The sequence below is a fragment of the Cygnus olor genome, assembly GCF_009769625.2.
Source record: "Cygnus olor isolate bCygOlo1 chromosome W unlocalized genomic scaffold, bCygOlo1.pri.v2 SUPER_W6, whole genome shotgun sequence".
NCBI classification, from domain to species: domain Eukaryota; kingdom Metazoa; phylum Chordata; class Aves; order Anseriformes; family Anatidae; genus Cygnus; species Cygnus olor.
The window spans coordinates 948,885-962,275 of NW_024429077.1; the positions used below are offsets into that span (position 1 = coordinate 948,885).

At 59.0% G+C, this 13,391-nt stretch overlaps 1 protein-coding gene across 1 annotated transcript; it reads right to left on the bottom strand.

The window, feature by feature from the left end:
* Positions 1-202: 202 nt before the first annotated feature.
* On the bottom strand, positions 203-5,447 carry LOC121062995 (interleukin-11 receptor subunit alpha-like). Its single transcript, XM_040543312.1, is given in 12 exon segments — positions 203-757; positions 835-917; positions 1,119-1,218; positions 1,350-1,445; positions 1,879-2,020; positions 2,117-2,280; positions 2,381-2,544; positions 2,890-2,922; positions 4,399-4,513; positions 4,652-4,818; positions 5,000-5,060; positions 5,348-5,447. Coding segments are annotated over 12 exon segments (1,245 nt in total). The 3' UTR covers positions 203-737.
* Between the last annotated feature and the right edge of the window lie 7,944 nt (positions 5,448-13,391).

Below are 13,391 nucleotides of genomic sequence, written 5' to 3' on the forward strand. Positions count from 1 at the left end.
CACCAGGGCTGGGAGGTGCCAACACATTGAAGCGATTACAGGGGCCGGGTTGAGGTGTGAGGAGGGGCCTGAGCAGCACACGCCAAGCAGGGAGCTTTGCAGAAGGTTGTGTCCCTACTGCAGGACAGGCGAGATGCCCCAGCCATCAGCCTGCATCCTCTGCTGGCATTCAGCAAGGGCTGAGCAGGGCGAGGGTCTCTGGCAGCCCCCTGGCATCCTGGGGAGAGGCTGCTGGGGACCAGCCCTGCGCCTCCTGCAAGGACAGTCCCCACGCTGGCATCGCTCCCCTCCTGCCCAGCACCTGGTGCGACGGGGCCTTGCCTGGGCAGCGCCAATGCTACCCCATTTATTGGGATCACGGGGGGGGGGGGGGGGTCCCTTCTGCCTTCAGATGGCTGGTGGAGGGGGCTCAGCGATGCCCAGCACCCTTGGGAGCCTGTGTGCATGGTCCCCCTCGAGGTGGCATGACACAGCGGTGCGGGGCTGGCTCGGTGCCCCATCCCCATGTGTTCAGCATGGCTCGTCGCCCTGAGTCTGAGGTGTCTCCAGACAGCTCCTGGCGGGCATGGGCAGCCCAAAGCACCTGGAAGCACAGCCTCTGTCCTTAGGGTCCATCCCGCACCTCGAGGGTGCTGGGGGCAATGTCCTAGGCTGTGCAGCGTGGGGCCCTTGGGGCCAACAGTGGTGTCATGGCCCATACGTGGTGAGCGGGTGCACGGAGTGAGGTCGGCTGGGGCTCATGGCAGGATTTGGGTCCCTGCAGAGAAAGAGGGAAGGGGGTCAGTGGCACTGCCCTGCCTGAGCCCTTCCCTGTGCCCCCGCCCTGACACTCACTCGGCAGAGTCTTCAAGTGGGTGGCAGCAACCAGGAAGTTGTGGGGTTTGGTCTTGTCTTTGCTGTGTTTCCTCACTCGGAGCCTGGGGACAAAGCAACGGCAGCTGAGGACCCCAAGCAGCCCTCCCTGGGCGCAGGGACTGCTCTGCACCCCTATCCAGCTGTGTTCAGCTGCGCTGGGACCCCAGCACAGGGCTGGGGGACACGGGGTGCCCATGCTGGGGGATCAGGGACAGATCAGAGTGGGATGGGGACAGCATTCATGAAGCCAGAACCCCACCTACCAGATGAGGATGGTGATGACGAGAACAGCAGCCAGGACGAAGGCGGCGAAGATCCCAAGGAAGACCAGGATGGCCGTCTTCTCCAGGGGATCACTGGGGTCTGGGACAGGAAACTGTCACGGCCAAGGGATGCCACAGACCGCGGCACTCGTCGAGGACCTTGCGGCCAGGCTTTGGGACCTGCTCCCACCCCAGTCCCCAGCCTCGTGTGCAACCCCCAGCTCTACTCACTGATAGGCTCAGGGTTGGGAGCCTGCGAGGGCTCCTCCGCCAGGCTCTCCAGGCTGGTGTCTGTAGTGGTTCCTTCACTCGCCGTGGTGGCTGGGTCTGGGAGGGCAGCAGGGTTGGGAATCAATCACCCAAAATCATGGGTAGCATTGCAGAGTGGAGTAAAGAAGGGTGCCTTTGGGGTGCTGCTGTGCTGTGGGGGCCTGGGAGCACAAGGGTGCTCCTGGCAGCTCCGCTATGCCCTGAGGGCCATGGGGGACAATTCCCAAACCACACCCTACCATGGGACAGCAGGAGGTGGGAGCTGCTTTGCCCCCTTGCAGCTCTACCTCCCACTATGGGGCCAGTTTCTGGGTGGTGCATGGTACCAGCTGTCCTGGGGCAACTTGAAGAGACCCCAGGAGCTGGGGCTTGCCCTGGTGACACTCGAGGGAGGGGGATGACATGGGGAAAGGGCTGCAGAGGGGCAGCCCGGGGTGCTGGAGGGGCTGTGAGAAGGATGGTGCAAGCTGGGAGGACCCCTGCCCTACACCTCTGACCAGTGTGGCCTGTGCCTCCGCGCTCCACTCGCTCCAGTTCTCCACGTCCAGGAAATCCTTTGCGCTCACTTGCACCACGTGCTCCAGCCCCACGAAGGCATCCATGATCGCCTCAGACAGGTTCACCATCTCCACCTGCTCAGTTGGAGACGTCGGGCACGTGGACACCCCAACCCGGGGCCACCATCCCACCTTAGTACCACTCACTGTGCCCACGCGGCCGCTGCTTACCACAGACCAGGAGCGGTGGATGATGGGGCGGTACTGGAGCCGAAACCAGAGCTGGAAGTGGGGCTCCTTGGGCCAGGACGCTGGGTACTTCCAGCTTACGTAGAGCTGCCGCAGGGCTAGGGGGACTGGCTCTACCACCAAGCCCTCTGGAGGGTCTGGCTTAACTGGGTGGGAGGGGACAGGGACACCCCGTCAGGCCATGTCCCCATGCCCTGTGCTGCACCATGGATGGACGAACAGACGGACAGAGGGATGGGCACTCACTGATGACCCGCATGGTGATGTCCAGGAGGCGGAAGCTGGAGCCCAGTGGGTTCACCTCAGTGATGTTCAGCCGGTAGGAGCTCCAGAACTCCGACCAGTGAACAGTGCAGGTACCAGCATGGGCTGGATCCTGCAGGCACAGCCCCATGTGCCCACTCTTGTTCCTGCTGGATGGGGAGGTGGGGTGGTGACATGTCCGCCCCGCCCTGGTTGTACACAGTTTCCTGGTGCTGCTAAGGGGGTGACACATGGGGAGAACACTGCACCAGGAGCCCGATGGAGGAGGCAACCCCTGTTACAGCTCTGGCAGGGTCTGGGTATCTCCTGTCACCCCCAGATCCTCAACATGGCCGAAAGGACCCCCCCATCCCAGCTCCATGGCTTGAGGAGCCTGTTCCTCCATGGGGTCCCCAGCTCTCGCCTCAGGGACCCCACTGAGGACAGGGGCAGAGCCTTTTGGATGGGGACTGGTTCCCAGGGCATGGGACCGGGGTAGGAGTGAGCCCTACCTCCGCTTCTCTTCTCCTGTCAGTGATTTCTTCCTGCCAAGGAAAGACAGAAAAGCTGAGGACTGGGGGACAGGGGGCAGCATGAAGCCAACCCCACCATGACCCAGAACTGGGACATGGGTCTCTGCACAGGCCCTGGGGGGCTGCTCTGCCGCACTCCACTCCCACCTTGCAGCCCATGGGCACCACAGCACAGGGGCTGGAGCTAACGCTCTGAGAAACAAAGCTGTGTTTTTTCAATAGAAGGTGTTTTTGCAGTGGAAAATTCCACTAACCTTGCATATTCAAAAATGGCTGTGCAGCATAGCAGTGGGGAGTATGTTAAGCAGATAAGGGGAAGGTCCCACTGTCCCAAAATAAGGAGGATAGCTAAGGAAAACAGGATGAGCAGTACAAAATCAGTAAAAACAAAAATCACGGGCCCTCTAGTCACGAGAGAAGAAGGAAAAAAAATGGAAAAGGAGAAATTAACGGTTGGTCAAATCAAATTGTACATATATGGTATAGAAGTGCATCAAGTAGCTTGTGAACCTGTAGTACTCAGCCAATGAGGAAACAGGGGAGAAATCAGGTGTCGGGTAATAGGGAATATAAGGTTATGATAAACTTTTACTGTGCGCTCCTGCTTGCAGGATGCCCGCCATTGCAATCGAGAATAAAATAGCTTCACAGAAGATCCCGTCTGAAGAAAATTATTGAGATTTTTCACACTGTGCCCAGCCTTGCCAGCGAGGAGTAGGGGGCTGGGGGTCCCAGGCTAACTGGGATGCGCAGGAGGGTCCCCAGAGCTGGAGGACACCTCCTGCCCGCTGCTCTTCAGTGCGCAGTGGCAGCAAGCGTGCAGGCATGCTAATAAAAGTGGCCCTGGAGGGACGTGGTGTTATTTTCCACTCCCCAGCAGCTGGCTTGCTCTTGCCCTGCGCTCCAGCTCCAAGACCTGCTGCTTTCTGCTGCCAGCTCCTCATGGCTCTGGTTCCGACCACCCTCTTCCCACCGTGCGTATGCACTCAGGGGTGCCTGGGGGGGAATCAAGGAGAGCCCTGCTCCCCTCCTGTGCCTGCATGGCTGGCAGCAGGGACCTGCTGCAGGTTTTACAGGCTATGGCTGACTTCAAAGCAGCCCCGCAATTTGGCCTGCTGTGATAATTAGAAGCAACAGCAGCGCTGTTTCACCAACTCCTCTCATCCTGAAGCACGCTGAAGCGCTTGGCAGCTTGCAGATGACCCGCTTCTCTTGTCCAACCCCTCCGGCACTGGCAGGGCGGGAGGGAGCCTGTGCCGGACCCTAACACTGCTCGGGAACCCCTCTTTGAACAACCGAGTGCTCAGTACCGCGCGCACCCTGAAGCACGTCCTGCTCCAGGAAACAGCCTGGCCCTTGGCCACGATGCTCTGGGGCAGGCAGCGAACCCAGGGTGCAGGTTAGGAGGTTGGGGTGCAGGCAGGATTTGGGGGTTATGCTTGGGAGGGATCCCAGGGCTCACCCTCAAAGCCCATGCCCTGCCCTCACCTATAGGTGGTGATGTATCTGGTGGGGAGGAAGGTCTCCAGGCTGGAGGTCCAGGAGCAGGAGAAGTTCTCATAGTCAGACGCTCTGCAGGACATAAAAGGGACCCCCGGAAGGTCTGGAGCCCGCGGGGAGGCAATGATCAGCGAGAGGTCCCCTGCCCTGCAGCACAGCCAGCACGCAGGGACCCACACGCATCCCCTCTTGGCACCCCCTTGCCACTGCTGACCACCCAGCCCACGGACACACTACTCACGCCCCAGCCGCAGGGACACGGCGTGCAGGAGGCTGCCGTCCTCGTTGTGGCAGCTGTAGGTCCCCGTGGTGGCCAGGCTGGCATGTGGCAGCACCAGGGCTCCCTGACGGATGGCCAAGCCCTCCAGCAGTGCCATGGCCCTCTGTCGTCTCCATTGCACCAGCGAGCTGGGGAGGAGAGAGATGGGGTGTTAGGGGATGGGAACAGCGGGGACACCCCACAAGATTTGGGGGAGAGCTGATGGGGAGACAGGCACAGCTGGGGATGGAGACATTGACTCTGCTCCCAAACTGGTTTTTTGGAGCCCACCCATTAAACCATCCCATGGTCTGAACACAAAACACATACCCGGCATGGGCACTGGTGCACAACAGGGTCACGTCCGTTCCCACCTGGCCGTACTGCACACCTGGAGGGACACACAGAGGGGTGTCAGCCCCACATGCCACCCTTGGGGTCCTGCTGCACATGGGGAACTGGGAAGGACTGGTTCCAACTGGGGCTGGGCAATGGGCAGCTGCAGGGGCATGCTGGCCAGAGGACACCCAATGCTGTGGGGCTGTAATTTGGGAAGGAAAGGCATCTGTAGGATAGGCGCTGATGTTGCTTGGTCTGTGCCCGTTTTGGGGGTGCCCCAGTGTCCCCACGCTGGGAGGGCTGTGCTTTACTATGACCGGTGGGGCCGGGGGGGCTCACCTTCCTCTCCTCAGCCCTCAGGGACGGCGAAGGAAGCTGACGCCAAGGCTGCCGCGAGGAACACCATCACCCTGCCCAGGCCTCGGGTGGGACTGTGCATCTGGGGGGGGGGGGGGGGCGGGCAGAGAGGGAAAGGAGAGTGTGTTATCCTAGTGTCAGCATCTGCATCCCTGAGGGACCACGCACCCTGCACCATCACCTCGCCTCCTCCTGTTGGGGACAACACGGTGACCGTGCCACCCTCACTCCCATCCCCAGTGCAGGCTGCCGGTAGTCCCCATGCCTGGAGTGGGGATGCGATGTGCAAATACTGTCCAGGAGATCAGGGCTGCGTGGGCTGGAGAGACTGAGGGCTCTTTGCTGTTGCAGTCCTGTGCTGGGAGCCCTTGCCGGCTCCCAGCCCTGCGAGTGAAGCAGGGTGGTCCAGAGCCCTGCACTGGTACAGCTGGAGCAAAAAGGGACCAGTTCTGGCCTGGTTTTATGCAGCTGGAGACAGCAATTGGCTCTGAACAGGCTGATGCAGCAAGGGGAGCAGCTCTGTGAGAGCTCAGACTACACTGAGAGCGGGGATGGCTGCGGGTCCCTTTCACTCCCCATCTCTGGATGGCATCAGGGCTGGTCCGTGCAGTCTGTGCCCTTCTGGGCTGTTTGTCATCTCTGAGCCCAGGGAGAACTGTCCGTGGGCGAGAAGTGAGGTGATACTGAGGCAGGGATGTGTGTGTGATCCACAGATCAACCCCAGCCACAGACCCAGGTCTGTGTCCTCACCCCGAGGTGCCCATCCCTGTCCATCCCTGCCTCCATCGTCCTGTCCCTATCAGCCAGCATTGCCCGTCTGGGGCAGCCACTGTCATCCCATCCATTACAGCCAACCCTGCCTGGCCACAACAGGCACAGAGACAGCTGAATTGTTTTTTCCCCAGAACCCCCTGCTACTTCCTGCCTGGTAACGAAGGGCAGGCACTATTGGGCAGGCCTGTTTATTCATTCCCATACTGTCGGGCACCCCTTATGGTCAGGGGCCAGGGGCTGCAGTAAGCTCCCTGCCAGCCCTAGGCACAGGGGCAGGTGCATGCTGCAGCCCTGTGGGCGTAAATCCCTGTCCTGCTGAGTCACCTGGGCTTGAGAGCTCGGAGGGAAATATCCCAGCCCTGGAAAGCTACCATGGAGCAGCTGGTGGTGTCCGTCCCACAGGTAGGCGGCCAGTCTCCAGCCTGGCGAGCTGGAGCTGATGCCACTCTCCCTGTGCTCAGCAAAGCTGCAGGTGCCCATGGTCCACACACCAAACCATGAGGAATCGGGGTTGCAAGAAATGAGAGAAATGGGGTGATGTCACCACCCTCTTGAGCTCAGAGGGTGGTGATCGGCAGTGCAGAGTCCAGCTGGAGACCCGTAACTAGCGGTGTTCCCCAGGGGTCGGTGCTGGGTCCGGTCTTGTTCAACATCTTCATCGACGACCTTCATGAGGGAATAGTGACCACCCTCAGCAAGTACGCCGATGACACAAAGCTGGGAGGAGTGGCCGATACGCCAGAAGGCTGTTCTGCCATTCAGCGAGACCTGGACCGGCTGGAGAGATGGGCAGGAAGAAACCAAATGAGGTTTAACAAGAGCAAGTGTAGAGTCCTGCACCTGGGAAGGAACAACCGGACGTATCAGTACAGGCTGGGGGACGACCTGCTGGAGAGGAGCTCTGAGGAGAAGGACCTGGGGGTCCTGGTGGACGACAGGTTGACCATGAGCCAGCAGTGTGCCCTGGTGGCCAAGAGGGCCAACGGGATCCTGGTGTGCATTAAAAGGAGCGTGGCCAGCAGGTCAAGGGAGGTGATCCTCCCCCTCTACTCTGCCCTGGTCAGGCCTCACCTGGAGTACTGTGTCCAGTTCTGGGCTCCCCGGTACAAAAAAGACAGGGATCTCCTGGAAAGAGTCCAGCGGAGGGCCACAAAGATGATACAGGGCCTGGAGCATCTTCCCTATGAAGAAAGGCTGAGAGACCTGGGTCTGTTCAGCCTGGAGAAGAGAAGACTGAGAGGGGATCTCATCAATGTGTATAAATACCTGAGGTGTGGGAGACAGAGGGATTTGGCCAACCTCTTTTCAGTGGTTTGTGGGGACAGAACAAGGGGTAATGGCCACAAGATGGAGCAGAGGAAGTTCCATACCAGCATGCGAAAGAACTTCTTCACGGTGAGGGTGACGGAGCACTGGAACAGGCTGCCCAGGGAGGTTTTTGAGTCTCCTTCTCTGGAGATATTCTAGGCCCGTCTGGACGCCTACCTGGGCAACCTGCTCTAGGGAACTTGCTTTGGCAGGGGGGTTGGACCCGATGATCTCTTGAGGTCCCTTCCAACCCCTACAGTTCACTGATTCTGTGAATCTGTATGTGCTAAAAACCCAGAGAGGTGGGGAGCTGGGCTCTTACTTCCCCTGTGCAAGGGGGGAAGGAACATGTTGCTCCTCTATCACACCATGGTGCCCCTGCATCACATCACGGTGCTCCAGCATCACATCATGGTGCTTCTGTATCACACCATGATACCCCTGCATCACACCACAGTGCTCCAGATACCTGTGGAAGCTGCTCTCCGCCCTCCTGCACACACCAGCCAGCCTCATATGCAAGTCCCACACATTAATTTCATGAGACTGTCATAAGCTTTTCCTACTAAATCACACAGAGAAATGTTCCAAAGAAACATCAGTGAAAAGGGTGAAAAGAGACAAAACTATGCTGGTAACTGATACTAACTGGGAATACTAGGCCTGAAAGTAAAATATTTCAGTGATGGACCAAAAAGACTTAAAATACACTTTAAAAGCAGACACCAAAAATAACTCCAAGCACCACACTGGCCAAAATTAAGGGATGGTGCTCGGGGGGATCAGGGAGAGGGGAGAGTGTGCTAGTGTGGACATAGTTTGAAAATAAAATAATTTCTTCTCCTGTCTGTCCTGCTTTATGCAGCTTGTGCTGTGCAAATGCTGCAGAGGTGAAGGCAGAGCTGCCTTGCTGCAGTCCCAGCCGAGCCCCAACTTTTTGCCCCCCGGACCCTCTCATTTTTTCCCTACAGCCCAGGAGGGAGGGGGTGCTCCCAGTGACCTGCCCGACCACTGCCAAAGCCCAGCCACAGCCAAACATCACAGGATGGGACATGGGGCAATCCCTTCTGCGCCCACCCGACGGCCACAAACAAAAGCCCACAGGAGGGGTGGCAGCCACAGCATCATCCCACCGGGCAGGAGCCACAGACCTGGAGACTTTGTGCTCCACCAGTGCCGCAGTGTGGCCGGTGGCCAGCCACTTGGGGCCAGGCAGCCGCTCAACGCAGGAAGGATGCCCTGGCTTTCTGCGACCTAACTCCCTCACAGAGGGTAAAATAACTGTGCAAATGAATGCCCACACACGTGTATGGTTGGAATGTCTTCCTTAGCTGCGCTGCTATCTCCCAAACCCCACACAGGCGGAGTCTGGCCCCTCTATGTCTGCACCGGTGGTGACGCACCCAGGGACAGGGAGTCCCGGCACAGTGGCCCGGAGCCAAGCTGGGGCAGAGAGAACAATCAGAGCCTTTCTTCCTCCCCGCGTGCTGGTCCCAGGCCGAGAAGACTGCTCCCTGACTGGATGGGGTGACCTCCCCGACCACGGCTGGGTCAGTGGGGACAGCCCAGGGTGGGTGGCTCAGCCCTGGGATGGTGGTAATGTCGGGCACCCCTGCCCTGGTGCAGGATGGTCTCATTGTACCCAGGCACCAGCTGAAAATGCAAGGTGCTGTCTTCCACCCCACACCACCTGGCCGTCCCTCTGTCTTGCTGGGCATCAGTCCTAGTATGGGATGGTGGGGACATGGCCAGCGGCTGCTGCTTTCCCCCCAGGGCTGCACAGCACCAGTTCCCACAGCCACGTTGGGAAAAGGCAAGGGCTGGGGTGGCACGGCTGCGAGCAGCGCGCTTCATGACTTTTTAGCCCATCTGAAGATTTTCTGATTGAGGCTTTTGGGGAGCTGTGGGACAAGTCCTGCCGCGAGCCCCATCCTGCAGAAACCAACTGCAGTATCATTTTAAACCTAAATGCTACAAATCAAAATGTCCTGCCCCCCCCCCCCCAAATCACAGCCATGTGCACCAACACTGATGCACATGTGGGATGTGACAGTCCCCTCGGCATGGCTGTGCTGTGCCATGCCCTGAAGTGGCCTGGCAGAGCTCGGCGCAGATTTCTGGGGGAGGCCAACTTTCCATTGCACTCGCTGCTTTGAAAGACAGTGGTTTTGGTGGATTTTTTTTTTCTTTGCTTCATTTGAAGTCACTCTTCAAAGAGGAAGAGACGCACACAGAGCCAGGGGTGGGGCAGGGGGGGACACATGCAGACGACGCCACATTGGCAGGGGGGAACAGGGCTGGGGGCACACACGGGTTGCTCCCCACTGAGTGCACAAACCTGCGGTGCCTCCTAACCCCTCCGCAGGGTGGTCTGGGGCAGCATCACTGAAATGGAGACATGGGGGGGGGAAACACCATGAGCACTTGGCAGCTCTGCCCACCATGTGCTGGGTGCTTCTGGAGTCACCCACCTGCAAAATGCCACCCTGCAGCGGGCAAAGTGTGACACTGGCCAGCTCCAGCGCCCTGGCCATGCCATCGTGCTGCACTCCTGTTGCTCGAGCATCCCTGGCCTCGCTGCCCAGCCCCTGCTCTCTGCCAGTGCCTGCTATGGGAAACCGCTCCCATGGCCAAGGGCGGTGGTGTTTTGAAGCAGCAGGAATGTCTCTCTTCAGCTTGTTTTCCTTCGGGGTCGGGCAGGGACCGCCCTGCTAAACCCCCCTCCTCCTGGCCGCCCTGCAGAAGTGCTGTGTCCCGCTCTGAGGAGCCACAGTGTGGCCTGAACCCGTGCCCATGCTGCTGCCCTGCCCAGAAAGCCAGTGGCGTCCCAGCCCCACAGCATGGCCAGGGCAGGCGGGGGGGGAGTGGTGACCCCCAGCCCTGCACACCCTGACACTGTCTCCTCTACAGATGTGAGCGAAAGGCTCGAGGTTTTTGTACCCAACAGCACAGCTCGATGTGGAGGGGGCACAAACCTGCTGCACCCACATGGCCCCCGCTGCCTCTTGCGTTGCCTTACCAAGCTGGAAGGGGCCATATCCTGCACTCCACGCTTCAGCTCCAGGGCTCGCCGTTTGGGAAGCAGCTGCTATGCCCTCATTTTCAACGCTTTTTATTTGCATTCATCCTTTGCATGCTTTTCACCAAATCTGAGGACAAGGGGAGGCAGAGGCGAGGAGGAACCCGGGGCTCCTGGGGAGTGTGCCTCTGGCACCCACCAAGTCACAGCATGCCTTGTTAAAGCCAAACAATGTGTGCCAATGAGGAGCGAGGGAGGCATGACACCCCCCCCCCCCCCCCCCATTTTTGGAGCCACCAGGGCCATACACAGCCCCCAGGACTGCTGGCAGTGCCCACAGCACCTCCTCACCCACAGCTCTCTGAGGCCAAGGGGTAACCGCTGCTCATTGTCCCCAGCCTGTGCAGTGCCTTGGGGACCCCAAAAAGGGCTGCTTCCCTTTGCACCTCTTCGCGCATACATGCAGCACAGTACCCACTGCGGGAATAACCCCAAACAAACCAGCAAAACCAGATGCAGACTCTCCCTGGGAGGCTGGTGCAGTCCAGTAACCCCCTCTTCAGCCCAAATACGGGGTTAGAGCCAGCACAACCCAGATGTGGGTTACGCAGCCCAAATGTGGGGCTAAACCCAGCACAGCCCAAACACAGGGTTAAACCCATCACAGCCCAGGGAAGGGTTCTGCTTCGCACCCGCCCCAAACGCCCATCCCCATCCAACCCATCTCCATCACCCCACACCTGGCTGTGCCCCGCTGACCCCAGCCCCACCACTATCCAAACCCAAGCCCCCCGCACCTGGGGGCCACCCCTCGCACCTTGCGCCTCTGTGGGGCCGGCGGCTACTAACGGGACCTGGTGCTGGGGGACCGGGGGACCACCCTGTGCCTCAGCATCGAGGCGGCTTCATTGCAGGTTGGCTTCGGGAAACTCCCACCCCAGTGCCTTGATTTCCGCCTGGCCCCTCGCCCACTCCCTCCCCTGCCCCAGCCTGCAGAAGGAGAAGTCTCTGGCTCCCGGCTGTAACCTGAAGCATCGGCAGGGGCTAAACAGCAAGGGCTCTGTTAGCAGCCAGCAGCCCCCAAGCCCTGCCAGCTGGCAGCCTTTTATTCGGGGGGGGGGCGGGGCTAGAGGAGCCCCCAGCACCAGGCTCCCCGCCTTGCCCTAAGTCGCATGCTGGAAAAATTCCTAAAAATAATCTTTTGGCCCTAAAGACAGATGGCTGGCGGAGGGCAAGGGATGGAGGGGGGTCCCATGGAGGTGGCCAGGGGGCTCCATTCCTGTTGTGCTCAGCACCATGCCTGGCAGAGCCTGTGCCAAACCCAAGGACAGGGGTGGGACCCGCTGGACTTTTGCTCGCAGGGACCTTGGTGAGCCTGGGATAAGAGCAGGGCAGGAAAGGCTTCTCCTGTCCCAGGAGAGTTTCAGATTTGGGGTGTTTTCTTGATTCTGAATGAAGTCGGATGCTGGAGCCTGCATACAGGCTTGGTTTTGCCAAATCTGCTTTTCTTTTGGATGCTGAAGTGTTTCACCATGCGGTCCAGCCCTCGTGCTGCCCGGCTCTCCTGGGCTGCCATCGAGGGAGGCAGGGGCAGTGCAGGGAAGCTGTAATGGGTAAAGCTTTGTTTGTTCATTAAATGTTGCTGATAGGGGGGTTTCAACGGTTGACTGCTTATACCCCCAATATCCTGTTGAAGGAAAAAAACAAGTATGGGAACTTCCTGTTATGTTAACAATTGCAATAGAAACCAGCTCCAAATAAGGGCAAAATGGCATTCCTCCTTGCATGGGAACACACACACCGCAGCAAAGTCACGACCCCAACGCAGAGGAAGACGACGATCTTCATCCCCATGACCACCAGAGGACTGATGAAGACCCCCTAGCAACAGGCTGCGCAGTCGTAGAAGACACCAGGATGTGCTACTAAACCCGGAACTACTAGGCTATAAATCGAGGCTCTGGTGGGCTTAGGTGTGCGCCGTTGGCGGAGCAGGAGACTCCCCAGCCGCCCAGCACTGTTTTACTTATCGCTGCTTGCTGAATTGCTCAAATAAATTGAAATTTGATCTACCCTACCCACGATGTGTCGGGAATGATTTCTACCAAAACTAATTTATAACAGAAGCCACGATGGACCCAGAGGCAAGTGGTGCCTGGCCCTAATTAAAAATTCCCAGAGAGCGTGCCGCAGGGGCAGAAGCTGGAGCTGCAATTAAAAGCATGTGCATCCACATACGAACATCTACATGCACATATATGTGAGCGTCCCATGCAAGCCCAATGCCTTGGTGCTGGGAAGCTAGTCTGGCTGCTCCTGATGAATTCGAGCCTGGAGCCAGGGGTGAGAGGGGCCCCGCAGCAAGTCCCTGCCTGGTGCAGCAGGCAGCATGGCCCCATCCTGCCCCGTGCTTGGGGGCTTGCTGGTGTCTGGGAGCAATCGGGCACAGCTCCATTTCCAAGGCACGAAGGCGCTCAGGTCAGCCAAAATGCTGCAGGGTGGCAGGTCCAAAATAAACATTTTGCCGTTACTGCCTGCTTTCAGGAGCTGGTAACGTTTCATTTCAATGGCACAAATACTCCCGCAGCTAGCGATTTGCTGTTACTCTTCTGCAAAACAAAATCCCTTTTGGGCTGGAGGAGGATTTCAGGTGTCATTAGGAGCCACCCAAGCAGCCAAATAAAGCCACCACCAAAGGACCATGAACTCTGTGTGCTGTGGCACCTGCATGGGGGGGGGGGGGGGGCAGCAGCTGCAGACCCTCGTGCCCACAAGCTGTACCCCTTTGCTCACGCTGCCACTGCAAAGCTTCCCTGCAGCCACACGGATTCATTGTAACCTCCACCTGGCGAAGGCAGCCACAGCACAGGGCTTACACCAGGAGGTGTAAGAAGAGGAGGTCACCACCATGTTCGGGGGACGGGG